Genomic DNA, 26,302 nt, shown 5'->3' with positions numbered 1-26,302 from the left:
CTGAATGGTTAAAGAGTGGAGCACTACAGTTAGCAGCAGGCTTTTACATGCTGTCTGTCTCATCCATTAGACCACATTTGTCACATGAGTGCCATTGAGTCAGCACAGTGCTGTAAAACTGGCTTTTTGACATGGCCACCAGCACAAAGGCTGCTCTCCTCTCACGGCTGCCCTTTTCCAGTGCAGATGGTCAAGACAGCTGGGACAATTTAGTGATCTGAGGCTTTTAAACTGCCCCCCAGGCATGATAAAAAAAACAGCTTGAGTACCCTCTTGCATATTCTACGCTCTGAGTTTAAGAGTAAGATTATGTCTGCAGCGAAAACAACACCATTTGTGTTCTACGGTAGGTGGGAGAACTTCTCACATATCACACGAAGGCCTGCAGAGTTTTGGTTTATCTTCTTGTTTTCAGCTTAGAAATGCGTGCATGAGAACGTCTGCATCATCTTGTTGGGATTTAAGTCTGTGTCAGTTGTGAAGTTGCTGGTAGCCACCCAGTCAGAGCGGCGTTGCAATCCAGTGACGGAGCGGGCCTGATTACCAGCAATCTCACCAGCTGTTTAATGAACGCAGGGACCTCTTTCTCTGGAAATTAGTTTTCCCTTGAATACTGTGGAAGCCGTATCCAGGTCTATTTAAATGAGGTAACATGGGGAAGGTAAGCACCACCACATGAGCATTGTTTTCACAGTTCAAAGTGAGGAGAGAGTACTTTGCACTTCAAAGACACTCATCTGGGAGGCAGTACAGTGGGGGTGGGGTGGGGTGGCGTGGGGGAGAGGGGACAGGAAATAAGAATCAGGGTAATTAACAACTTCTGCTCTGTAATAAACCAGAGACACAGTATACCTCTGCCTCCAAGATACACTCCTATTTTCATGTCCTCCTCACTCTTTTCCTTTACTACTGCTTTCTTTCATCTTAAATGTTCACTTTAATTTGGAATTACAATTTTTTTTGTATGACTACACACACATATTTATTACCTGCGCAGGGAATTTGCATCATAGAAAGTCTGTGTAGTTTTTATCTACCGGCAGTATTGATCTGCAGATGTTAGTCTGCTTGCAGAAATACTGTAATGACTTTGTCGAATTTGTGTTTCAAGTCAAAGGCATTAGGAAACATTTTGGCAATTAGAATTCATTAAGTGCATCATTTCTTGTTGTTTTTCCTAAATCTGGTTTAGCCTTCGGTGAATATTTTAGTCAAAACATTATCTTCGATCTTGTTTTTCTGAGAAAAAAAACTAAATATAGAAACACAGATTTTGCAAAAACCTAAAATATACACAATATGCTAAAATCTGCACAACGTTGTGAGTCTGGAGAAATTTTGTTTCCAGAAGGACACAATCTGCACTGTGTCTTTTCAGCTTTTACACAAAAAGCTTTTAAAAAAGGCCCTAACCAAATGGTACAGTTAAGGGAATATCATCAGCATCTTTTATTTGATTTTAAAAATCTGTGTAATTACAGGCCAAGTGGACTACAATAACCTTTACATTTCTGTTCAAATTCCTTCCTAAACTGTAATTCTGTCTTTTGTTAAGTTATTTCTAATTTAACTGGATTCTCCTCGCAGTGTGTTTATTTAAGGATCACAGTCTGTGAAACAGTGAGGAGCAGATAAGTGAGGAACCAGGCATTTACATGAGAAACGGGTTCCCAGCCTGGATTTAAGCTCTTAACATTGTAATGGTGAACAGACTTACAGAATGAGATTAAGCCTCAATCTGCATTTAATGGAGCAGATCTGAAGCGGCCTCTACTTGAACCCTGAAATGTGAGAATGTCACACAGGGCGGCCTATTTGACATGTCACCTACTGGTGAGAACTCCTAGTCTTTGATTGAGTTTTATCAATTAGCTTTGTGAGGGAAAATACTGTGACTTTCTTCAGGATGTGTGAGGTTCTCGGATGGAGAAGACTTGGCTGCTGGGTGCTGTAAGACAAAAATAAAGTTTGTGGAGAAAACTGATGAAGCTGTTTCCAAATCTTTCTGTTCATTTATTTATTAACTCATTTTCTGTGTATGTATGTTAAAGTGTTCATGTCCAAAATCTCTTGTTACATTAAGTGATTATACTTTGTGCCGTCTATTATTATCATTATGTGGCTTTTAATTTGTTATTTATCTATCCGGTGTCTGAAAATCACAATTTTCCCATCTTTTTATTTAACACTGGATCACTGATTGTTGCCAGAAATACCAAAAAAAAAAAAAAAAAAATCAATTTATATTCCATCTTTACTTGAATTCCCACAATGGAGTTGAAACAGTATGCAAATACTCCCAGAGTGAAACATATTTTTGACTTAGCTGGCTCTAGTAATCTTAGATCTTTTAACAGACTAAGCATTTTGTTCTTGTGCAAACTCTGGCCCTAAATGCAGATATTGAAAGTTGCTGAAACACATAATAATATGAGCTCTTTGAATGTTTTATTTTTTTTAAGGGAAAAGAGTTTATTTATAAGTAGAGTGGGGAATAACATAATATATCCAGGGAAGTTCAAACAAATGCTGTATGATATTCGGAAAAGTGGATTTTATATGAGTTTTTTTTTTAATATGATGTCTTAAGTCTTCTTTTTTCCAGAACAATCCGGGGGAGGAGTCAGTTCTTGGGGTCAGCATTTGGTTGAAATTGAGTGAAATTATGAGTAGCCCACCCCTTCACCTAGCAAGCCCCCCTCCTTCCTCCCTCGCGTCTCCTCTCTATTGACTGGCTCGCCTGTATCATGCTGGAGACCCCGTCGAGAGGATCTTTTCTCTCTATAAAGAGAAGATGCAGCTCAGGCGCCTTTGAGATGATCGCAAGGATTTACTGCGCGCCTCTCAGCCACCAACTTCAGACGGCTGCCTGCGGCTGCTCCAGCACCAAATCTTCTGGACTGGCGAACGCATTGAAACATATTTTACCCAGTGGACTGAGGGACATTTGAATGACGCGGGATTTCCCAGGCTACACTGCCGAGGTGTCGGAGTCTCCCAAGACCCGAATGTGAGCATCTTTTCCCCCCTACTGTGCCTCCAGCTGTAGTTGAGACTTTGTGCGTCGTCGCCTCTTGGCGCAGTTTGCCTTGCAGGTGCGTGGAGAAGGAGCGGAGGACAGATGGCTGCGCTGACGATACAAAGGACTGACAACTTTTTGCACACCTTTTTACAGGTTTGTCCTCGAATCAGCCTTTAGATTCAAAGCGGGAGGGTTTATTTCCTGTTTTCGTGGCGCGTCCCCACAACTTGTGAATGTACGTTTTACGCGTCGAATCTGTGTAGATGATGCAACTTGTTTTAGTGATAAAATCATTTTTAAACATTTGCATTTAGTTACAGAAATTACAATAACAAACATGACTGAAAATATTATGGTGAATGGAATTTATTGTCTCAAATTAAGAATGTATTTAAACTTTGGATAACATTTGGGACCAATTTCTGGATGTTCATGATATAAAATAATAGTGTTTATTTCCATTTAGGAAGCTTTTTAAACCTTTCCTTGTCATAAAGGTGGTACATGTAACCTGGTGTATGTTTGTGTCACCGCACAGGACCGGACGCCCAGCTCCTCTCCAGAAGGAGCCCCAAACGCCCTCTCCTTCCTGGCCACCACCTGTAGCCAGGCCTGGCAGGTGGGAGGCGCTATGGGCTCAGAAGGTTCCCAGTTCCCCTACGAGGGCACTGTCAGCTCCACATCTGGAATGTTTCAGCTCTGGAGCAATGAAATGACGCCCAGCACGGCCCTCAGCACCCACCAGATGACCTTCACGGTGCCCAAGGTGCAGTTCCCTGGACACATGCAGTCTGGCCTGGGCCATCACCATCATCACCCTCATCACCACCACCATGAGCTGCCTCTCACCCCTCCAGCCGAACCACCGTCATCTTACTCGTTTGAACTCTCCCCTGTTAAAGTGCTGTCCTCACAGCCACAAGCCAGCAGCCCGTACTATCCGCAGCACAACAGTGTGGGACAAAACTTCCCCACCTTTCTCCAGAATTCCTCAGCCAGGCATCACCTATCTGGAGGCCATGCGGAGGAAGGGCAGCAGTGGTGGAGCCTACCCCAAACCAACGCCGCTCCTTCCAACCATCCCTTCTCCCTGGGCAGACAGCTAGTCTTGGGTCACCAGCCGCAGATAGCTGCCCTTCTGCAAGGAACCTCCAAGGGTCTGCTGAGCTCCACGCGCCGCTGCCGACGCTGCAAATGCCCCAACTGCCAGACGAATGGCGGTGGGTTGGAGTTGGGGAAGAAGAGACTGCACATCTGCCACATCCCCGAGTGTGGCAAAGTGTACAAGAAGACCTCTCACCTGAAGGCACATCTACGCTGGCATGCCGGGGAGAGGCCCTTCATCTGTAACTGGCTCTTCTGTGGCAAAAGCTTCACCCGTTCAGACGAGCTACAGCGGCACCTCCGCACACACACTGGGGAGAAGCGGTTTGGGTGCCAGCAGTGCGGCAAGAGGTTCATGAGGAGTGACCACCTCTCCAAACACGTCAAGACCCACCAGACCAGGAAGAGCCGGTCAGGGCAGCCTTCACAGAGCACGGACCCTCTGCTCACCAATATCAAGAGAGAGTAATCTCTGTGGTCCCTTCATTCAGAAATACTAATCAGCAGTGAACAGACTGTGTGACTCACACTTCCTGCCATAGGTTTGCACTAGAGGGTAAGCATAAAGCTCCCCGAATATTTTCTCTCGTCAAGGCCCTACTTTTGACTTCAAGTAGTCCCATCAAAGTATATTTACTGACCATTTTGAGTATAATAAATGTGTGCTGTTTAAGGCAAAGCACCTTTAAAGAAAACTTGAAGCCTTTTTCAGTGATATTGTGAGAGTTCTGCTGCGTTCACTGTACCTTTCAATGTGCAACACGGACAAATTTCACCTGGGAAAAAAATGATTTTACACCTACAATTTACGATTTATTTAAATTTCAACTGATATGAAAATCTAAATTTTTTAAGCTAACGATGTAAATAGTTTATTCATGTGAAAGATGTGCCAGACATGAGAAAAATCCCAAAAAGTTTACCTTAATATGTTGTTCATATTATCATGTTCAGAATAAATGTATGCCTTAGTACAGCTTAAGGTTGCTGCAGAGAGACGCTCATTTCTGCTCTCTTAAACGATATTTTCAGAGTGGATAAATGCCTGTGTTGCTGTTGATGAATAGATTTTGATTTCAGGACATGTCCTAATTTGTCCGCTTCAAGGTAGGAATCTTTTTTTTTTTTTTTTTTAATGTAAACATGAGAGTCTTTGATCTACAGATTTATCCGCTCTTAAGCAGCAATGTGACGCACCACTGCTTTAGATTAGCAAACATTTTGAATTTGTAACTTCTGTGTAAATTAATTATAAATATCTTGAACAATTTTATTGGGGTTATGGCAGCATGTAAATTTGAATAAACGTCCTTGAAACTATTTCTCTGTTTCTAATAATGTTATTTTCTTACATCTTGGCAACTGTTTGTGAAGTAAATAGACAGCGAGAGTAAAAAGGTTTTAACCTTCTTACTGGCTCATCCAGTGAATGTGTGAAATTGTGAGAATGCCCCAGAGCTCCTAAAGATCTAACATTTTATTTAAATGATAATTTGATTGCTTTCAGAATACAAATGCTGCTCATTGTGCTGCTGGTGTGAGGGAGGAAGCTCCTAAAGAAGACCTAACATTGTGGGCTGTTCAAAGATTTTCACACCTCAAAGTAAATACTCTTTGTCTCGCCTGCTGCAATCAAGTTCACAGTCATGTGGCTTTTAATGAGTGTTTTCTTTCTATCAATGGAGAAGATTGAGTCAACAGATGCAACAGAGGGCAGCGGAGAGGAATTCCCTGTGAATGGGACCCCTGTTGCTGAGACCCCCTCAGTGGTGACAGGAACTCCCTTTGATTTTGCACCCTTGTGAAAGTTAATACCCCTCTACGCCCCTCCGTCCCAGGCCTCCATATATCACAGCCGTGTTACGATGGTCCTCGCTTTACTGCCTAGAATGGGGCTTTATTCAGAGGCCAGCCAACCAGATGTCTGCTCATCCAGGGGTTTCTTCTCTTTGTTTTTAATCCCGTTTGAACTTTCTCCAAATGGGATGCAAGCAAAAAGCCTCATCTTTGTCCCACAGTGGAGTCTGAGGGCCTCCACAGCAAAAATAATATTATGAATTCAATATTAATTCAACTAATACTTAATCACAATTAGTACCTGAAACTTCAAGAATGCTGTACGGATCCTAAAGCTACTTGAGGCAAATTTGTAATATTTGACTATCAATAAAACAGTCTTAACAGAATAAAAATCTACAGAACAAAATGCAACATTAGGGCTGTTCTGATCAAACCAATAAAGAGGGGAACTGTAAAGAAAGATAAACCCTCCACTCAGTTTCATAAAGACACTTTTTATTTGATATGATACAACTGTTTCTACTCAAACATGGCATTAACCAACCCTCTCTTGGTTCTATGCCCTTGTTTTTGGTTCTCTGTAGTGGTATTCCTTTGTGTTAACATGCAAAACTGCCTTGATCAGTAATTCCCATGAAAACTCGTCAGTTCACATTAACTGCAGATGGATTCAGTGAGATGGTTCAGTTAGTCTGATGTCCCACCTATCAGTTTACTTTGAGTAATTTATTGTGTTTTGGACCGATTTACTAAGCAGCTCCAATGTGAGCGTGGAAATATGAGGCCTGTTGATCTTTGGTGCAGCTGTATGATCCAACTAAACTGGAAGTGGAAGCCTTGTGGGGACCTCTACTGGCCATAAAGAAGAACAGACCTGACAGGATAGCCCCCTTTATGTGCTCCTCTCTCCTCTTTTTAGGCTTTACAGTCCAAATAGAAACACAGATATCTATGATTGCTTTGTAGGAGCGGTGGCAAGCTGAAAAGCATGGAACATCTGAGTGGCGAGCTGCTGTTGCTTTTGGCACTGTTGAGCAAGGGGGAGCATGCAGATATGTCAGCATCACTCTGTTTCTGCAACAACATTTTCATTTTAATCAGCTGGAACGGTAACATTTCTTGGCATACCTGCGTCACTTTTCATCCTGCAAGTGGAAAATGTACGGTTGCCTGTATGGTATCCATTGTATAGTATTTAGTCTATGAGGGCAAAAGCTAACAGAGATTATAGAAACCGTGCACAGCCTTGACATGACAACAGTGGACTAATAAAACAATTCATATTAGTTGAAACCAATGCACTTTTAAGGACACAAGCAACCCACTTCGGCTGGTAAAGAAAGATCTATGTAAAGTAGCGATGTGCTAGTCAATCACCAAGGAGATGTTGCATGCAGCACTTTGGGTCAGCACAGCAGGCCCTTCGAATGCATCTACCTTGCAACTCTTCTGGTGTTGCCCAAAGAGTGAAAAGTATTCTGAAGTGACGTCATACCCACAGAGAACCTCCAGGGGGCTCCCTCACGCCTTCTTGTCCAGATCAAAGGAGGGCCAGTCAAACAGAATAATAGAGCACACAAGGGGCTCTCGACACTGTGGCAAGAAAGAAAGTTCTTCACGTTCAGGTGAAATTTGAGCGAGCAAAGTTCTTGTGGCATGTTCACATCAAGTGTTCTGCCTTTCCCGTTCTTGCTGACACAAACAGCAAACTCGGTTGTCAGCAGGGAAATGAAAAAAAGTATAATTGTAGCTCTATTTCTCTTCAAAATGAGGCATCGGAAAAAAAATTGTCAAGGAATTTTACCAGAGGGTGCAAGAAGAGCCACCGCCATTACTTGCACACTCGCATGCACACAGACACATCCACACATCATCTCATGAACATACATTCAGGCACACATGTAACTCCAGTGACTGCCCCAATCAGGAATGGAATCATCAAGCAAATTCCCCTCGCCCCTTGAAAGGGAGAATAGTATGGACTACTACCTCTCAAAAAAGGTAAAAAGCACAAATTGTCATAACAGTGAGTGTCCATGGAGTGTTTTAGAACTCTGAGCCCAGTAACATCCCACTGGGTGCTGTTCATGTACACTGAAGGTGATCAAGGCAATGTCACCTCCCTTTAAATGGCTCTCTAAAAAGGAGCAAAGTCATTTTTATACTTACAGCCCATAATTCCTTCATATGTTCCTTCACTATCCTTCAAAACTCATGACTGAATCACGTAAAGGTCCAGACTGTCATAAACAAACCACCAGTCTTGTCTTCACAGCTGTGGCATGAGCTGCAGTCCTCCAGACCCAGGAAACGCATAGTATCGCAGTTCAGAGGTCGTCCTCAGCTAGCTGGGCGAGGTTGCTGGGACGTCGTCCAGCTGAGGGACATGACAACGGGGCTTGACTCCCAGCATCAGCAGCCTGACCCCGGCGGCAGCCCTCTCCTGCTCTCTGCTGGAGAAAAAGGGAACATTCATCACACAGCTGTAAAGTGCTCTCACATAAAGCTCCCGTATGGTAAAAATCTATTTTTATTGTGTTTATATGTCTTAAAAATTAGGCAGTGTAAGATGTGTGTACTACCATTTCTCTACATCCCTTAACTAGACAGTCTCACGGCTCTAGAAGTCAGGCAAAAATGTATTTCGTTTCTGAATCACCACAAAAATAGCCAAAATTACCACAAAACCAGCCAAAACAACTGTGAAAGATTCAAATATGCCAGGAAAAACACTTCAAAAAGTAGCACAATCATCACAAAACAGGGGAAATTGCGACAAAAACTCAAATTCAGCACAACAAAATCTGCCAAATAGGACTAAAGTTCCTCCCTGACCTCCTCAGAACCGTCTGGTTCTTCATCTCTGGTAACTTTATTAATGATGACACCAGATCAGTTTCACATCTATCCAGGTGTCTCAGTCTGAAGATAATCCAGATTTAACCAATTTTGGACAATTTTCAAGGCATTTTAGACAAAATTTTAGGTCCTTTTGAACATTTTTGGAATAATTCTGAGTCACTTCGGAAGGTTTTTGTCTTTTTTCTGGAAAATTTTAATATTTTTGGGACAATTTAGTGCTCTATGTCTATTGGTTCACAAGAAGCAATAGACATGCAGCAGCTGCCTTACAGTTCATCCAGTCAGTTTACTGTCGAGCGCTGCTTCTGCCAACTCTAAAATGTCTCTCACACACAAGCAAATCACACAAAATATTTGGCTGCAGTAGCGAACACAAGAGTCTTCATGCACACTCAGCGTCTGAGGAACTGAAATCCTAATGAACTATTTGAAAGGACGTTAGCCACAACAATTGAACAATCCTCAGTTTAGCATGTTATGCTGCTAATGTGGCTAAAGTTACCATTAGCTTTGATGGTGTCTCCACAGGTCAGAACTCTGTGGAAATTGTAATGCTGAAGGACATTAAGAACATTTAGAAACCAACAGACAAGGACTGGGTAGGATACTGTGTTTTCATGTTGCCTGTTGTGTCTCAGTGCAACCTAAATTCAGTGTTTACATCTCTTTGTTTCTCTCTTGATCTCTGTGCTAATGTGTACTGCATTTTGGTACAACTGAATTCCCAATAAAGCCGTTCTCATTTACACATTTTTCTATTTCTGTTACCAGATGACAGAATAATTATGAAATAGTGTCTGAAACACAGCCTACTAAGACTACATGTAAACATCACTGACGTCAGAGTCATTTCCAAGCAGCCGCACCGCTAAGCTGCTGATTTTATAAACATAACGTCAACTGACAAACTCATCAAACATGTATTAAAAACAACGGCTGTGCTGTAAGTTCAACAACATTTCCATATAGTTAGAAGCTAAAGTCCCTCTCACACACTCATTCATATATATATCTGCTGCAGTGTAGTCAACTCGTTTACTCCACGCTATTGATCACGGACACAGAGAGAGTCTTCTTCCTGAAGGAGTCGTAGGCAGCAGCAAGTCAGCTGCATTTTAAAGCTACAGACACTGAAACAGAACATTTAGAACAAGGTTAAAACCAGGTACACTAATGGAAAATCTGATGTCACATTTAGCGGAAATGTGAGACTTTTTTCAATGTAGGCAGCAGCATATGGGACCTTTAAAGCACCCACGTATTAAGAAAGCACAGTTTTTTTTAACATACCATGGAAAATGTGGGGAAAAAAAATCTGATTTTTTTTGTTCTACAGCATCAGTCTAAAAATACACAAATCCATTTCTGTATCCTGGTACAAGTATGGGAAGCGATTATCTGCATTCGATAAGCATCTCTCTGACTTCCTCGTCTTTCTCAGCCTACTTCCTGTTTGTTATGTGCCCAGCCTATCCAGCCAGAGTAAACAGAGAGAAAGAGTTGAAGGAAAAACAACTGCTGGCCTGTAAACATGTTCCCTCCAAGGACAAGAGCCCAGTGATGATAAAGAGAGACATTGCTAATGGTGATGTAGAACAGTAACAGGACACTCTACTCTGTACTTTACAAATGCTTAGGACAGACAGGATGAATTAATAGAGAATGTTATTATATGTAAAGCACTGAGATCTTGCCATTTCCCTCCTGACTAAATCTAATTGTAATGCTATTGTAATCCATTTCCCTCAGAATCATATGATTTTTATTGATTCCTTTGTCATCCAATAGGGGGAGAAATAACTCTTCTTATAACTCAACAAATACCTTCACTGTATGTGTGTCTAAATAAATGGTTACCATTTACGAAAGCTTTTCATCTTTTAATTAACATTAATGAGCACATTGGAATTATTGTTAGATGTTGAACAATGGCCCGTTATTTCCCCAGTGGTTAGCTTCCTGCGGCTTGTTTTGTCATTAATTTTCCCAATGCTGGTGCTGAATAGTGACTGCTTGACAACTCAGGAGCACAATGTTCAGCTCTGTGCAAAACAGGCATATTTTAACGGTAACAGAGGTAGCTCTTGTCTCTAAATGCATGTGGATACACTACCTGTGCACTTTGTGTGGTTGGAGTGTACAGCCCATTTGACACAGCTTGACAGTTTGGCTGATCAGTGAAGCCCAGTTGGACATGCGATGGAGAAACAGTGTGGGAGTCAGCAGGGCATAGCTGGACCACAGTGGGCTGCAGATGCAGGTAAGAACAGATAAGTCTCTCAGCACTGGGGTGCATGCACACAATACCATTTGCTGTATGCATTATTTTAGTTTTGCAATAGTCCAACAAAAAAAGCTTAAGACATAAGCAGGCCTAGCAGTGACTCAGATGTCTCATGAACAGAAATACTGTGTTTGAGCGAGCAGTTACTGTAGGACGGTGCCACTATATGGAGGGAAGAGCCTGAATAAACCTACATCTCTCAGGGAGTAGGTCTCACTGGGTCCTTGGTTCTGGCCTTGGCTCGGCAGGTAGAGTGTGGGCAGGGAGGTGTTGTGGGAGTGGAGGGAGGGCAGCTTATGACGGTCAATAGAGGCCGAGGAGTGGGGTCGCAGGGCACTGGCAGCAGACAGGGGGGGCCTCATGCTGCGACCCAGGCTGTTAGACTTGCTCTCTCGCCGCTGGTACTCAATAGGTGACTGTAAGGCTGAAAGACAAAAGAAACAGAAAGACATCTTGTTAATCTGTACCGCTGACTCTGAATGTTTTATACAACTTTGTAACAGGTGGATTCAGTATTTATTTGTTGTGAGGACATCTACATTCATTATTGTACAGTATTACTCAAAAGACATGTTTCCATATCATTAAAACATCATTGATTTTTTTCCAAATTCTACTGGCATATGGAATCCCTCCTCTTATTGTTGAACCAAGAAAAGTTATGTATGTGAACACTTCTAATCAAGACTCCTGAGGACAACATAGATCTCTTATCCATAGACACCGGAGTACTTCAAGGAGAACCTCTACCACATTTCCTCTTCATCATCTGCTTAGACTATGCACTGAGAAATGCAGTCTTGCCCTCCAATGGCCTGACCCTAAAGCATGGTCAAAGTAGAAGACACCCTGAAGAAGTCCTCTCAGAACTTGCATTCGCAGATGACATTACCCTCCTGAAAAACACTCTCAGTGAAGCAGAAGATCTTCTGCATCAGGTAGAGCGAGAAACAAGACTGATTGGACTCTTCCTTAATGCTTGAAAGATGAAGTTCATGCACATTAATCCAACATCTGAAGAGACATTGCATGTACTAGATGGGTCTGAAATTGAAAAAGTTGACAATTTCCAATATCTTGGTGGCTACACCAACATAGCATGTGATATAGAAACAAAAAATTGTAAAACTTGGGGAGCATTAAACTCTCTGTCAAAAATAAGGTATTCAAGACGTCAGTGGAATCCATCTTACTCTGTGGATCTGACTCCTGGTCACTATCAAAGACTCTCTCAAAAAGAATTGATGGGACTGATACCAGAATGCTACGGATGGTACAAAACATCTCCTGGAAATCATACCTCACCAACAAGCCGCTGCATGGTCCACATGCATGCTTGTCAATCATCATTGAGCTCACAATATAGTCAATCAATGGAAAATATGCCAAGCTGAAGCATGATTTATGGATTTGAGAGCTGTGGTGTAGTCTTCACTACACTGCTACAAACATGCTCCATAGGGAATCTTTGGTTTGGTTGGTGTTTCTATGTATCGTTTTGCAGGGTCTAATTTTTAGACAATACGAAACAACTGAAGAAATATCTGTACAAAACTAAGAATAAACAAAAACATACATAAGTACTAGTTGTTCTTCCATATGTGGATATTCATATGGACCAAATTCCTCTGGTTGTAGAAAGGACATTACTGCACAAATGAATGGTATTGTACAGATTCTTTCATGAGTAGAAATACTGATAAAGAAATATTAATATTGCACAGATTTTATCTTTGTTGCACAGATTTGTCCGTAAGAAGAAAAATACTGAGATTGCACAGATCTTTGTATATGTAGAAATATTGCAGTTGGTGGGGAGTTTTTAAATGCACAAAGTATTCATAATACACAGGTTTAAATGTGCTGGTATGGGACCAGGGGTCTTACTTTGTTCTCAGGTAAATTCACATCATAAAAAAGACTGTAGAATCCTAAAATTAGTTAATTCATAATGCCAATCATATTTCTCTACTAGAAAGCACTTTGGCTCGACAGCTGTTGTTTTAAATGTGTTGTTTGAATAACGGTGACCTCACTTGACCTCAGAGCTCAGCTGAGACTTACCATTGAGGAAGTTGCGCTGGCTTTCCAAGATCTGCACCACGTCATTGACCCAGGCTCTGCAGATCTCAGGGGAGGACGCCTGCAGCTGGAAGCGCACCACGCTCCCATCAGGGTTGCGTGAAGTCAGTACAAAGCGTGCATCATCTCCGTCCACGCTGGGCTCCACCCCCAGGCAGCTCACCTGGAACACAGCACATCTGACTAGCACCTGCGAGGAGTTCATCCTGCTGAAGTGCTCGTTAAATACGTGACTAACACATGCAAGCCTCTAAAAAGCCCACACCGTGGAATTATGTAACATGCAGATTTAGGCAGGCGTAAATGAGGCATGAATCCGTTGCGTAATTCATAACCTGGGAGGAAGTTGAACTTTGCATTTTATGGCATTTCATTTTGTTAAAACCACCTTAATGCTGTTTTTAAAGGTGTATCCAGGGAGCGAGAAGCCTTTCTTCCTGTCGATGGGCTCACTAAAGATGACCAGCTGCTCAAACAGGAAGACTCGTCTTTCCTTGGCTCGAGACAGAAAACTAGAGTCCTGCTCGATGACAGTGAAGGTGTCTTGCTGGAGCAGTTTGCCCTGGGCCGTGATCTTCCCCTGGTACCACAGTGAAGATTGACAAAATAAACAGAGGAAGTCATTACAGCGTGGCTTTCAAGAGATGAACAGTCAGCAAAAGAAATGCTCTGATGATCTAAAATCCTGAGACGTACCTCGAAGCCTTGTAGTCGGCCCACATTCATCATATCGTTGCAACGTTTTGGCACAAAGCACATCACTTCAACTGCTTTCTGTTTAAAGGACAGAGGTGCATTTGTTTTAAAGGGCAGTGTGAAGCAACATGGTTGAGCACATACAAAACAAAACATTAAACCTTATAACAATCCATCAGAACACCCACCTCCAGCTCCTCTGTGTCCATCCCTGCTTTGGTGTAATACTTTAGGAAGTCCTGGTGAAATAAACACAGCATGGTCACCGGAGCATTCCAGGCTTACTGCCAGGAAAGGTGAGGACATCTGGAGGAGCATTTATGGGTGCTAAACTAACCTTTTATTCGAGTGCCAAAGGGCAAAGTTTTACATTTCGGAAAAGTTTTATACCAGGGATGTAATTTCATGATCTTCTTCAAACACTTTTACATATTATTGTTTAAATCCTTTCGAAAGGTTACAGCCTCGCTCTGTAATTTTCCTCTTCCTCTCTGACTTTAGCCTAAACAGACAAAATGCTCTGTGTTTGTGCACAGAGGGGTGTGTGTGAGTGTTTTCATGTGCTCGTATGTTTACAGCTTCTTCGCAGACCCTGCTGTGTGTCTCACAGTTGCTCATTGTGTGTGTTTAGGTGCTGGTGTGTGATCAACAGCACAGCGGTGCCCGGCTTTTCACCTTCAGCAATAGCTGGTACTTCATGATCCTCTGGACAGGTTTGATGAGCAGGTCGTTGAGCTGCAGCCTGTGGCCCAGCTGCTGCCGGAGCTCCTGATGGCGGGGACGAATACAACATCAGTCAGCCTGACAGCCACAGAGCAAAACACGGCAGCTGATGGCCAATATAATCCCTCTAAGACAATCAGCTACAGGGATTATACTGTATGTCTATTTGTCTTGTGTTTACTGTCAATGAAAATGAACTGATTACAGTCTGAATAATAAATGGGAGCTCCAAACAGGTCCACATGGCCATGTATAATACATAGAGCAGGCACAGCGAGACATTCATGCATACTAAGTGTCTTATTAACCGCAGGCTTGAGTGACAGATGACTGCTGGTCAGACAAAACCAGCATTCAGAGGACTTCACATCTGGCAAAGCCTGAATATATGTACTCTACCAGTCAAAAGTTTGGACACACCTTCTCATTCAATGCTTTTCTGATTTATTTGTAATGTTTTCTACATTGCAGATTAATACTGAAAATTAACATTTTTTAATTTACAACACATTTCCATCTGTATTCTTTTATAGTTTTGATTTCTTCAGTATTAATCTACAATGAATAAAGTAATTAAATAATGTGCCCAGATTTTTGACTGGGAGTGCACATATATATTTATAGATTTGAAAAATGGCATAAGATGAAAGAAAACTAAGATGTTAAGGGTTACTCACCTCAAAGTATGTTTCAATATACTCTGAGACAATGTGTTCCGACTTGGGCTTGTTCTGACAGTACACAACATACATATGCAACCGCCTCTCCTGTAACACAAACGAAACAAACATTGCATTACAAAACCATACAGCTTCTTTTTTTTTTTTTAACATATTAAACTTGAAAAGACTTTAAGACTTTAACAAGAGTCTCAAAGTGAGAAAAATGTCATTAATAGTATTACAAAGACAGAAAATGTCCCTGAAAGTGAGCAAAAACAAGAGCGATCAATGTGCAGTGTCTCTGGTTGCTGTTTGGGATGAAAGAGAGCAGAGCAATAATGATTTGTCTCAGGGTGTGTTGCCTTTGAAGCTGACTGTCTGGTAGCGCCTACTCTTCTGTGACTAATTGGCACGGGGGTGCAGATGTGGCGGTCCTGAGAGTCCTAATGGAGCTACATGTAGATGAGCATTGGGTTATGTATAATTCACCCAGGTTACCCTCAGTGTAACCAGAGCCTTTTAGAACCTGTCCATATAAGAGTGTACCTAGCAACGGGCTGCGTGGCTCTGTAACCTAGAGAACAGCGAGCCATTCGGCCTGAATATGGACGTCATGTCACAGATAACAGCTGCTGAAATACCGCGCGTCTGTTTGTCTACCAGCATTCTGTACAGCGCCGTGGTTGCATGTTCACGTGTTTATATGCTGCTCATGTGTAAGTGAGCACACATGTTGCGTCTTGGTGACACGGCTCTTGTTAAAAGCGGATTGGGCTTTCTGCTTTTCATTAAGGCCATGTTCCCAGTCTGCTTGTTTTCACAGTTTGACACCATGCTTAGACTTAGTTACAAGTTTCTTTATTCCCCCACAGGCTTTTTAAGTTGATTATCCAGTGGGCTAAGCATTATTGAATTGTTTAAAGAGCTACAGTCGGACAGAGCGAACATAGCAAAAGAGGGACAGAAGACGTTTAACTTGATCAGCTTCAAACAAGAAGCGAAGCCAAGTTGGTCAAATTCCCCATCATGTCTACCTAGTCTGCATGTGCCGCCACTTAACCAATATACATAAATCTAATTTTGCTCCCTGTATAAGTCCTGTGACCCTATACTGACTCTGGCTCTATTCTGTTCCAAAAACAATATATTAACATAACAGTGGGTCTTTGCTGCATGCATCATTTTTGCTTCGTTCTTTATCCAAGATATGTAGGAAGAAGTAGGTCACCGTTTTGGGTGGAGAAAGGTTTTCTTATCAAAGAGCCTGAACTGAGGACTTGTTATTCATCACCTTATTCTTGTTGTCTTTTCTGACTGTTTTTTCCCTGCTGTTTCCTAGCCAGTCCAGCCCAGACTGTGAGACCAGCCATTTGTGGGTATGTGTGTGTATGTGTTCGCCACGTGCACGGTTGTAAAAACACAGTCTGACTGAGACATATCAGTAACAGGGAAGTGGAAGGAGAGACGCTGGCAGTTGAGAGAGAAGGAAAAGAGGTACGGTATAGGATAAACAGGCGCTCTGGGTGTTTTCTTAGCTCTTTTCACCTTCAGCACTAGGAAGCGGACCCAGACACTTCCACCCGCGTGTGTGTGTGTGTGTGTGTGTGTGTGTGTGTGTGTGTGTGTGTGTGTGTGTGTGTGTGTGTGTGTGTGTGTGTGTGTGTGAGCGAGTGTGTGTGTCACTTTAGACATACTCACATGTTTAATGAAGAGCTGAGCCAGCCTTTCTGGCTCTGCCAAACACTTCTCCAGCTCTCCCAGGAAGTAGCTACAGAGAGGAAGCACGCAAACATACACAAACACATATACACACACACACACACACGCGCACAAACATATACAAACACCACCATCCCCAAAACGGAAGGTCAGATTTGCCTCCTGACCTATTGTTCCTTCGTCCTGCACTCAGCTACAAACACAGAGCTCTGCACATCCTTGTCTGTATCTGACTTAAATGCAGTTTGAGTAAATGTGCAATTTCACACTTATTCCAAACAAAACTTCAACAAAACTTTTTCTTTTTTTAAAAGGGACTTACTCTTTATGCCAGTCAAATATTTGGTGAATGTTCCCAAAAACAATCTTGTCTTTTCCCTTCATATCCTCCGGTACACCTTTGGAGTTCATTGTTGCCATGTAACCCTGCAACAGAAGAACAAAGCAGCTCATGTCTGTTTACACCTATCAAAGCCCACATCTGGCTCAGAATAACACCAGTAAATATAGCTAGGCTGGTATAACAAAGAGCAGCGATCACACATCGGCTATTATTGAACTTTTATTAACTTTCAGATGGCAAGAATTCTTCTCTGACCCAAAATATCCTCAGCTATTTGAGGAGATGGATAGCCCTGCAACATAATACTCTGCAAGCTAATAATTCACTAAATCTGCTTAAGGCTGGAGACGGCGGGATGGAGGCAGACCAAAGTGTGGAGTAAAGTGGAGGAATTGTGATGATTAGGATTTAGAGCTTTCTCTGACAGACTGTGCGGATGACTAAGTTAGCTGTTTCTGTGTCGGTGCAGATTGTGTGTCCTGAGCTGTCAGAGTGTGAGTTTTACCTCCACTATGAGCCCCAGGTCTGCCACATAGTGCTTTTCTGTCTCGATAAGCTCCTTCAGTACATACCTGTAAAGACAGAAATGAGGAAAGATTAGTGTTAGAGTTATGCTACCGAATTTATTTTCCCCACAGCAAAACACACAGTTCCAATTAGTATTTTACAGGTCCCCACGTCCTTATATTTTTCATAAACGGACCTGGTTCCAGATTGTAATTTCCTCTTAAGTTTCCTGGAAAAGTATTAATATAATTTGGTACAAGTTAGATGGAAAACAGAGACGGTATGCAACTGGTATGCTTTCAATTGAATAAATCCAATTAATTCATCTAACCAGCAGAGTTTTTCAGTCGGCACACAGCAGATCAGATGGGCATGAAAAATTTGATTACTCACCAAATTTAATTCAGTTGTATTTATATAGCACCAAATCATAGGTCACTTCAGGGCACTTTACATAGTGTATGTTGCAACATTAACTAGAGAACAACTACATGATTTGTAACTTGTAAGAATATAAAAAGGTTTCTCCATGAAATATGTTTTATTTCAAATATTTGTAATATTATTATCAGTATCCCAGTGAGACATGAAAGTATCACACGGAACCAGCAAGATCTCAAAACTGAAGCAGTTAAATGAAATTTAGTCACCATTATCCTCTGTAAAAGAGAGATATCTTTCTAAATACAGGGAGTCATTTCAAGGAAATCCTCAAAACAATTTGATGCTTGTCAAGTTAAATTACGACAGGGCCTGATATTATCAATAATATTAACAATAATGTGGAAAAACATGCTTAGAGTAATTTAGAAATAGTGTCATAACAAGTAGTTCAAGCAGAAAAGCACACATTTCTCCTGATTAACTTGTTTGCGGTGATTCAGTGTTATATAAATGGCATCACATAGAGTTTAGAGATTTTTACCAGCATGATTTGACAGTTTTTCACTGTAAAATGTAAAACATTTTTTTACACTGTACTGTTACGTCATTGTCCGATTTTTTGGATACATTTAAAAATGATCTCTTTTTTTGACAACTTAACCAACATTATATTGCAAAATCTATAGCTCTGTTTCTCTATGATGGGAAATTTAAAGAATTCATTCATTTCACACACATTTGGTACTGATTATGTATCCTGATGACTTTGATTATGTGTTGACTTTTCATCTAGTATCACCTTAAGATCAAAATATTTCACTTTATAATCTTAAAACTGCCTGATAGAACGCATTCCCAGCAGCCTCAGCGGTACTTTATGGTTCACATGGTAGAAAACACCCTGCAGCTACGCTCAAACATGATGCTGTCTCATACATTCTAATGCTATAGCACATTTATTTAGAGAATGCACGACAGGGTTATTATCTTGAAAATTATATTTGGAGATAAATGCTGCGAATGATGTTTGTTTGATTGATCAATACATACATGCTTTTCTCTAAGGCACTCTTCCTCTCCTCCTCAGTGTCAGCAGCAGCCGACCATTGGCTGGAGGTGTCGTCCATCGAGACAGACCCACTGTCATCAGGCAGAACACTGGTGGACTGAGTGTCCTGAGGATGTAGAGACAGACAGAGAGACAGAAGGACAGAAGGAGAAAGTGTTTATCAAAGGTCCACTGCCAGTAATGTGGATCATGCCAGGAATAAAGTAAACAGAGGGAGATAAAGAGCAGCAGAGCAATGGTAATGATGCAGGTTGCCAAGGTGACCAAGGGAGGGCGAAGAGACACGAGGAACAGAGATGGAATGATAAAAAGATCTGATTCAGATTGTTGCCGTTAATGATCCATGCTGTGCCACACAGATAAAAGACAAAGTCAGAGGCAGCAACAGGCTCCGTAGTTTTAAGAGATGACAAATCAACCTGTGAAGTTTAGGATACAATATTACACTTCTGACATGTGAACTGATAAGCCAGGTTTCAAACATATATTATACACGCATGACACTTTTGACATTATCCTTGCATCACTTTTCCAGCAACATCTACATTAGCATTCCCTAGTACTGATTTATAAGCTCCAATGCACGCAGGATAAACCCGAGGCTGCTAATCGATTGTGTTCAAGCTTTATATACTAGTACATGACCTCTTTTTCATGCTTTTTCCTGGAATTGATATCATTTCCTGTGGGGGTCCTGGTGCAAATATAGAGTCATTGTGCACACCGCAACAAAGCCTGCACAGACTAAAATGGTGAATAACTCAATGGACACATGCTTCACTTCTGCACACAAACCTCATGTTTGTGTAACCTAGTATTTCTGTCTCACAACACAACCCCTTATCCTCTCTACATGGCCATGCAGTGACTCACTACAATACGTCCACACAATTTTATCTTCTCACAAAGTTCTTCCTTCTATTTTTAGCCGTGTGCTTCGAGTCATTTCTTTACAGTCTTTTCATTTGCTCCTGACTCTGTAAACTTATAGGGGCAGCCGTCTGTCTTCACCTAAATCCTTGTCCTCGTCAAGCAGAACCTCCCCACCTTAAACACATACACAAACCTGCACACACCACAGACATACACCTAATCTCTTAGACTCCTCCAGCAGACGGCTGCCTGATGGAGAAATAAATAGATGGGTGGATAGATACACATATAAGCAAATGGAAAGAGGGACAGAACTTTCTCCTTTTCTTCTCTGATCTAGTTCGACTCGTTCACCTGCCATCTCCTTGATGAACTTGTTGGCGTCTACAAGCACAGATCATTCTACTCTGTCACAATGATGTGTGGGAGCGACATACAGAATGAAAGAGACAAAGTAAAGCAGAGAGACAAGCGTGTCAGGAGAGACAGGGAGGCTCCATAAAGACCCTTGCTCCCCCAGCTCGTCCTGCCCTGCTCGGAGTGCTCCAGCCTGGCTGACAGGTTTCCCTGGCTCCCTGATCATTTCCAGATGTGTTGTGGCAAAGCCCACAGGAAAAATTCCCCCGTCTCTCTCTGTTGCAAGTTTTGTTTTTCAACCCAGAAGCCCACAAAAAAGAACTGACAACAGTTTTAGGATAAGCTGAGGTCATGATTTTTCTGTAGAATTTTTCCAAAATCTATCAAAACAGTTTAGTCAATACAGAGTGATGTTGTTTGAAATAGTTTTTTGCACAAAATCCACCAAAAAAAAAAAAAAAGTCATGTGAAAATAGTCCAAGAAAACTTTTCTTTTAAAAAATATAATCTTTAAGAAAACGGTTCCCTGTTGAACCGTCATTCACAATTTACAAGCAAAGTGTTCAGGTCATACAAATAAACTTGTCAACATTTCATCATTTTATGTCTCTCTGCATCTATTGAAGGATTTAACATTGATCCTTTTATATTCATAGTTCTGGATTCAGTTTTGATTATTTAGATATTTTCTGATGGGACACCTGAATACTGCACATCACCAGTATTAAAGTGGAATTAAAGGGATTTTCTCCAGTGTAGAGACCTTCAGTTTACTAGCATTAGTTCTGATATCATAAAGTGAAGGATGGATTTTTAAAAGATCTTACAATAACTGAGCCACTCAACCCTTTATTTTAATTTCCTGAATTTCTTGAATTTTTCAGTCGTTATTTATTTGGTTTGCTTGCTTATTTGTTTTATCTCTGGGTAGAGATGACACACTGCACAAACATTTTTTCAGGAAAATCAATCTATTTAACATTATGATCTACAGTTCTGGCTTGTTTTTGACTTCATAATTTAACTGTGGACATTGTGGACATGTAGTATTCAAAAACCATGCTGTGCTGTGGTGTGTAGAAAAGGGAGATAAACAACAACAGATATAACCATAGACCTGTGGCTGGTGAAGGTGGGGTAGATGTCTGAAATCTCCCTCATGGAGATGACTGACCTACATAATTTAATCTCTCCTCCTCTGTCTAGCGTTCACTCTCCCTCCAAAGACTGGCAGTAAAAACACCAAAGCACTTACCTCATCCCTCTGATGTAATCGTATTAATGTGGTTCAATGTGTTGTTGTTGAGACTGAAATTAGGATTTAAGTGCCCAGGTGTTGATTCACAAACGGGAGATACTCCATAATGGTCAAGCGCTCAGACATCATTATTGTTTCATATATCCAGCTGCTGCTGATTAATGCAATGTTGCTGCTGTGTGAGCAAACCCCAGTTTCTGCCCCGCTTCCGCTGCACAGCAATAAGGGACCCTGAACGAACACCCAACTCTGAGATGCTCCTTCGCCTCAAGCCACAGACTGCAAGACTTTGATGGAGAAATGAAAACGCATGTGCTCACATTCTTTGCTGAACGTTCCTTTGTTTCTAGAAGTGGAGTCATCTTTCATCACATCTGCCATTTCTTGCTATTTCCTATTTATCTCCGGGCATGTCCTTTTGTAACGTGCCCATTGTGAGTCATGCATCACACAGGTCGTTGTCAGACTCTGTCCTCTTCTCCTCGGGGGCATTTATCTGCTCTGAGAGAAGCTTGTATTCATGTAGACTCCCTTACATGTGTGCTTGATATGTATGGTTGTATTTCTGGTCATGTGGCTGCACAAAGCAGCCCTCCTGCATAAATCTGTGTGCTTGTTTTGCTCCATCATCGAGCTCCTGCAGCGGCAGTAGAGTTAGTCATTTCCAGATCTGGCTGGAGGGTCACAGAGAAAAAGAGCACTGATGTCACCCCCCGACCCGGGTCCTCGATGAGAATATTACTTGTAGTCCTCTCAGAAAATGCCCAAAATGAATCTGTAGCGGATTTATTCTTTATAGTTTGAAACTCAGAGCCAGAATCTATACAACAGATCTACCCTTTTAAGCCAGTGACATAAGGCCTGTTTGATGATACAAATAATAAGTGATACAACGGGTTAGACTTGAGTTTATCATGCTGGCTGACCTGAGCGTTTGGCAGTGACGTGCAGCCAATCAGCGAGTCCGTTATGTAGCTGGGTGACTGTAGTGTAGCTGGTGACAGGTCCTCAGGGCTTGCCAGGCCATCTTTCCACTCCTGGAACAAACACACACATCCACAGGGTCTAAATAACACAACATGATGCAAAACGTCTGTAGCATGGTACACACAGACAGCTGCAAAAACAGAAAAAGGATGCACTGGGGTCACAGAACATGGAGGAGTGAGTTGGAGCAGACTGAGCCAGCAGTGCTGCTGTCATATAACAACATCTCCACCTGACAGAAAGCTTAGTCCTCTGTGGATGAACTCCCCATCACACACGTATCTCTGCTGACATTCTTGAGCTACCTAAAGTAAACAAGCCGTAGTCAGGATGTTAGCTTTAATTTGTGTTTGTATAAGACTGAAGTTTTACATGTTTACTTCAGAACTAGTTCATTCAAGGACCTTGTGATAATAATTACAGTTTTTGAGTTTACTTATTAGGTGGGAACTTGAACCACAAAGTCAGCATGTAAAGGCTTGTTTGATTAGTACATGCAATCAATAAAAAGTGTCCTTGTTTCAACTTAGATTTTCGTCTCTCACCAGTTCTCTGTGGGTGACAGGCAGGATGGTGAGGGTGTCTTCAGACCTCGGGGGGCTGCCCAGGTCTTGGCTATGGCTGTGGGACGGAAGAGGTGGAGGTTTCCCCTCTAGTTTGCGGACCTGACGCTCTCCTTTGGCAGTGGATCCAGCACTGAGCTTGCGGACAGGGTTTGTGAGCCACTTCTTCAGGGTGCTCACAGAGCGTCTGGAGCCTGGGGAGCTGGGGGCCGAGCTGCCGGATGCCTGCGGGGGCAGCGAAGCCACAGAGGTGGAGATGCTGCCCTCACTGCCTGCTGCCGAGTATGAGTCTGCAGAGAAGATACAGAAGAGAGAGCAAGAGATTAATAGGTGAAGTGTGTGAAGACAGACAACTGATAATAGGAGTTAAATGGGCAACAGGGCAGAGTACACTCTCCACATTCAGACTTTATCAGACTTTAATCAATGAATTAATCTATGGACTAAAACAGAAGTGCACAAAGAGCATTTTGTTTGAGGTAAGAGAAACCATGACTGATGGTTTGATGAGGGCAGAAGTGCAGGTTTGTCTGGAGGCAGAAGACGTGTCAACACACCAGGAGAGAAAAAGTAAAGAGAGAAAATCAAAACAAAGAGTAGATTTATATTTAGCCTTCCTTTTCAAACACAGCTGTGGAGCCGCACCATAAAAGACGTACTATTCTCTTCATGCCAGCAGACCCTTTTTCTTTTTTATGTATTGAGCTGTGCATCTGTGCATGTCATCATCACATGACCACACTCTCATACAAGGCAGACAGAAGAGGTCAGGACGGCTGGAGTTCTACATGAAAAACAGAGCAGAGCAGATGCAGATGAACGGCTGCACAGCGATGTGAGGAGGACACGGGAAGTGAGCTGTGGGGTTCAGTCAGGACCGGACATCCACTTTAATCCTTTGTAGAAGGGGAGATCTTTGCCTGGGACTGTTTGTTTTTTTCTGTATTGTCCTCCTTGTCCACCCAACCTATCGCCCTTCCTCCTGCCTTCCTCAGTCCTTATTCTAAGCTGCACGTCTGGAGGGTTTTATCTGTTCAGTCGCACTTCAGTCATGCTTCCCATCCATCTTCACGCCCCTAGAAATCTGACCCTTGACTCACCACTCTCCTACAGATGGAGAAACACTCTCTCATGCTAAGAATCACTGTCATGACTTATTATCTTCCAAATATAGCAGCGATTTCACCCTTAATTTTTGGTGGTAAATGACAAAATAGAAGGACGGGCAAAATATTTAAACTTTATTTTCCAAGAAAACATGCATTCCTGTAAAGTTTCTGTAAACTTTGGGAATTTGTTATGCATTTGTTTACAAGCAGACCACACTGACCTCATTTCAGTGCTCCTTATGTGAGCCACAGAGGAAGATCTTATCACAGCTCTCATCAGTGCAGACCCAGACTTCAGAAGCCACAATGACACAGCGTGGCCCATTTTGTGAGAGTCCCAACTTCAAAGGCAAAACTTGAATAAATTCACAACCCCCTTCGATGTTCATAGCGACAGAGCATTTCCACACTTTATTCATTCCATTTCCTACTCTCAGAAACACAATAGTAGCCACTATGCTGATCAGTGAGAGTGAACTTTGCACTGCACAAAACTCAGTCACAGTTTTTGAGAAATGGTTAACCTCAGAGCAAAACGTCTCACATTCCTGCCAATGCGCAACATTTAGGCCGAGTATATAATTTGTGGATCTTGGCTGCCGACAAAAACCCTCAAAACTTGTTGTTGTTGTGTATTTTCACCACAAAGACACCATCTGCTCTGTAATTTTTCCTCCAACATGTCTCACGTGCATCATGCATTCATGTGTGTGATCTCAGGGTGGCCAATTTCCCCCATCCTCTCCTCTGCCACTCCCACCGCCCCCATTCACGTAAAACACCGGAGAGCGCAAGGAGATCTGAGGCTGGCAGGATGGAGAGACTGGTACAAAGAAGAAAGACAGCTGAACCCTGCGGGGAATAGACAGAAACTATTGGGATATCAGAATGCATCTGAAAGCCATTGTATTTATGGCTGGATCTGGAAAAAAGCAAAAGCGCACACCGTCTGTGAAGGTCTCCTGCCAGAGCAGAAGAAGAAAGGATGCGAAAATGGTGAGCACATGTGATACTATGCAGCTTCCAAATCCCAGCTTCTTTGACCTTTAACAAAGGCCAGACGCAGAGGTTTGTATTTCCCCGTGGTCCTTGCTCAGCTTCAGTCGGGCCAGTGTTTGGGGCTCAAAGTGCAGAGGTACCGCCGGTAACGCAACTTCGAACTATCTCCAGACATCAGCTGGAAAGAAAAAAACATGAGAATAGACAGCCCAACACCGTCTGAGTGCCTGGAAGTGAGTACAAGCAAGTGGTGACAGTGCAGCTTCATGATTTGCTGCATCAGAATGATACATTGGCTCCTGTCAAACGCACAGATTTACAATGCACAGAACGTACATTATTTACAGGTTTTATAATGGCCAGCCTTACATCTGTCACCATGGCAACACTGCGGCTCTACCTCTGTTGTGTATATGTATCGGTTTCCCCTGCTGACCCTGGAAAGTTTAATCTCTCCGTTCTCATATATGCCATTACAGAGACACCGCTAACATTTTTTTTTCAGTGAAGTGAAGGAAACTGTAAAACTGAAAAGGAGATGATGAGCTTCCCCTCGGAGCAGCATGCCTCCGCTCTCCCCACACGATAAGCGGAGTTTGATATTGTCAGACACCTACAAAGAGGAAATTGGGAGAAACATCCCTTCCCACTCGCTCCCTGTCTTGCTGCACGCTGGTAGTGCCCACTGATATTCATCTCCATAATGGCACTGCTAAGAAAAGATTACCCCGGCTGATTTTGTTAATGCAACTTCACTATTGTTTATGTGCTTACGATAATTAACAGTTGGAGGTACAGTGCAGCAGGACTGCATTAAGCTGGCCCGATCTGTGACGATCAGTTAATGCTGGGCTTTCACCAGTCGCCCACTCACTGTCTGAAAGGCTGAGCGGCTGCTG

The 26,302-nt window shown here is 42.3% G+C and overlaps 2 protein-coding genes across 6 annotated transcripts in view; one reads left to right on the top strand and one right to left on the bottom strand.

The window, feature by feature from the left end:
• Nucleotides 1–2,655: 2,655 nt before the first annotated feature.
• sp5l (Sp5 transcription factor-like) lies at nt 2,656–5,448 on the top strand. Its single transcript, XM_035954509.2, has 2 exons — nt 2,656–3,175; nt 3,561–5,448. Exons 1-2 carry the CDS (start codon nt 3,122–3,124, stop codon nt 4,593–4,595), a joined length of 1,089 nt encoding a protein of 362 aa, XP_035810402.1. The 5' UTR covers nt 2,656–3,121; the 3' UTR covers nt 4,596–5,448.
• Nucleotides 5,449–6,400: 952 nt separating this feature from the next.
• Nucleotides 6,401–26,302, bottom strand: part of arhgef25a (Rho guanine nucleotide exchange factor (GEF) 25a) — a 50,597-nt gene continuing 30,695 nt past the window's right edge. For 2 of the 5 annotated variants that reach the window (XM_023283796.3, XM_023283811.3), the window contains 15 exons: nt 23,278–23,585; nt 22,672–22,782; nt 19,239–19,363; nt 17,803–17,869; nt 17,277–17,380; nt 16,934–17,003; nt 15,251–15,340; nt 14,526–14,618; nt 14,039–14,089; nt 13,851–13,928; nt 13,543–13,734; nt 13,137–13,317; nt 11,267–11,496; nt 10,902–11,036; nt 6,401–8,379 (listed from right to left, as the gene is read on the bottom strand). In XM_023283796.3, the coding sequence (XP_023139564.1) occupies nt 8,254–8,379; nt 10,902–11,036; nt 11,267–11,496; nt 13,137–13,317; nt 13,543–13,734; nt 13,851–13,928; nt 14,039–14,089; nt 14,526–14,618; nt 15,251–15,340; nt 16,934–17,003; nt 17,277–17,380; nt 17,803–17,869; nt 19,239–19,363; nt 22,672–22,782; nt 23,278–23,585 (1,961 nt within the window). In that variant the 3' untranslated portion in view covers nt 6,401–8,253. The remainder of the gene's footprint in view (nt 8,380–10,901; nt 11,037–11,266; nt 11,497–13,136; nt 13,318–13,542; nt 13,735–13,850; nt 13,929–14,038; nt 14,090–14,525; nt 14,619–15,250; nt 15,341–16,933; nt 17,004–17,276; nt 17,381–17,802; nt 17,870–19,238; nt 19,364–22,671; nt 22,783–23,277; nt 23,586–26,302) is intronic. The other 3 variants (XM_023283804.3, XM_023283820.3, XM_035954598.2) reach the window with 3 other exon arrangements.

Source organism: Amphiprion ocellaris, chromosome 8 (assembly GCF_022539595.1).
Source record: "Amphiprion ocellaris isolate individual 3 ecotype Okinawa chromosome 8, ASM2253959v1, whole genome shotgun sequence".
NCBI classification, from domain to species: domain Eukaryota; kingdom Metazoa; phylum Chordata; class Actinopteri; family Pomacentridae; genus Amphiprion; species Amphiprion ocellaris.
Note: the sequence above shows the minus strand (reverse complement) of the source record. Positions and strands in the feature narration are given on the sequence as shown.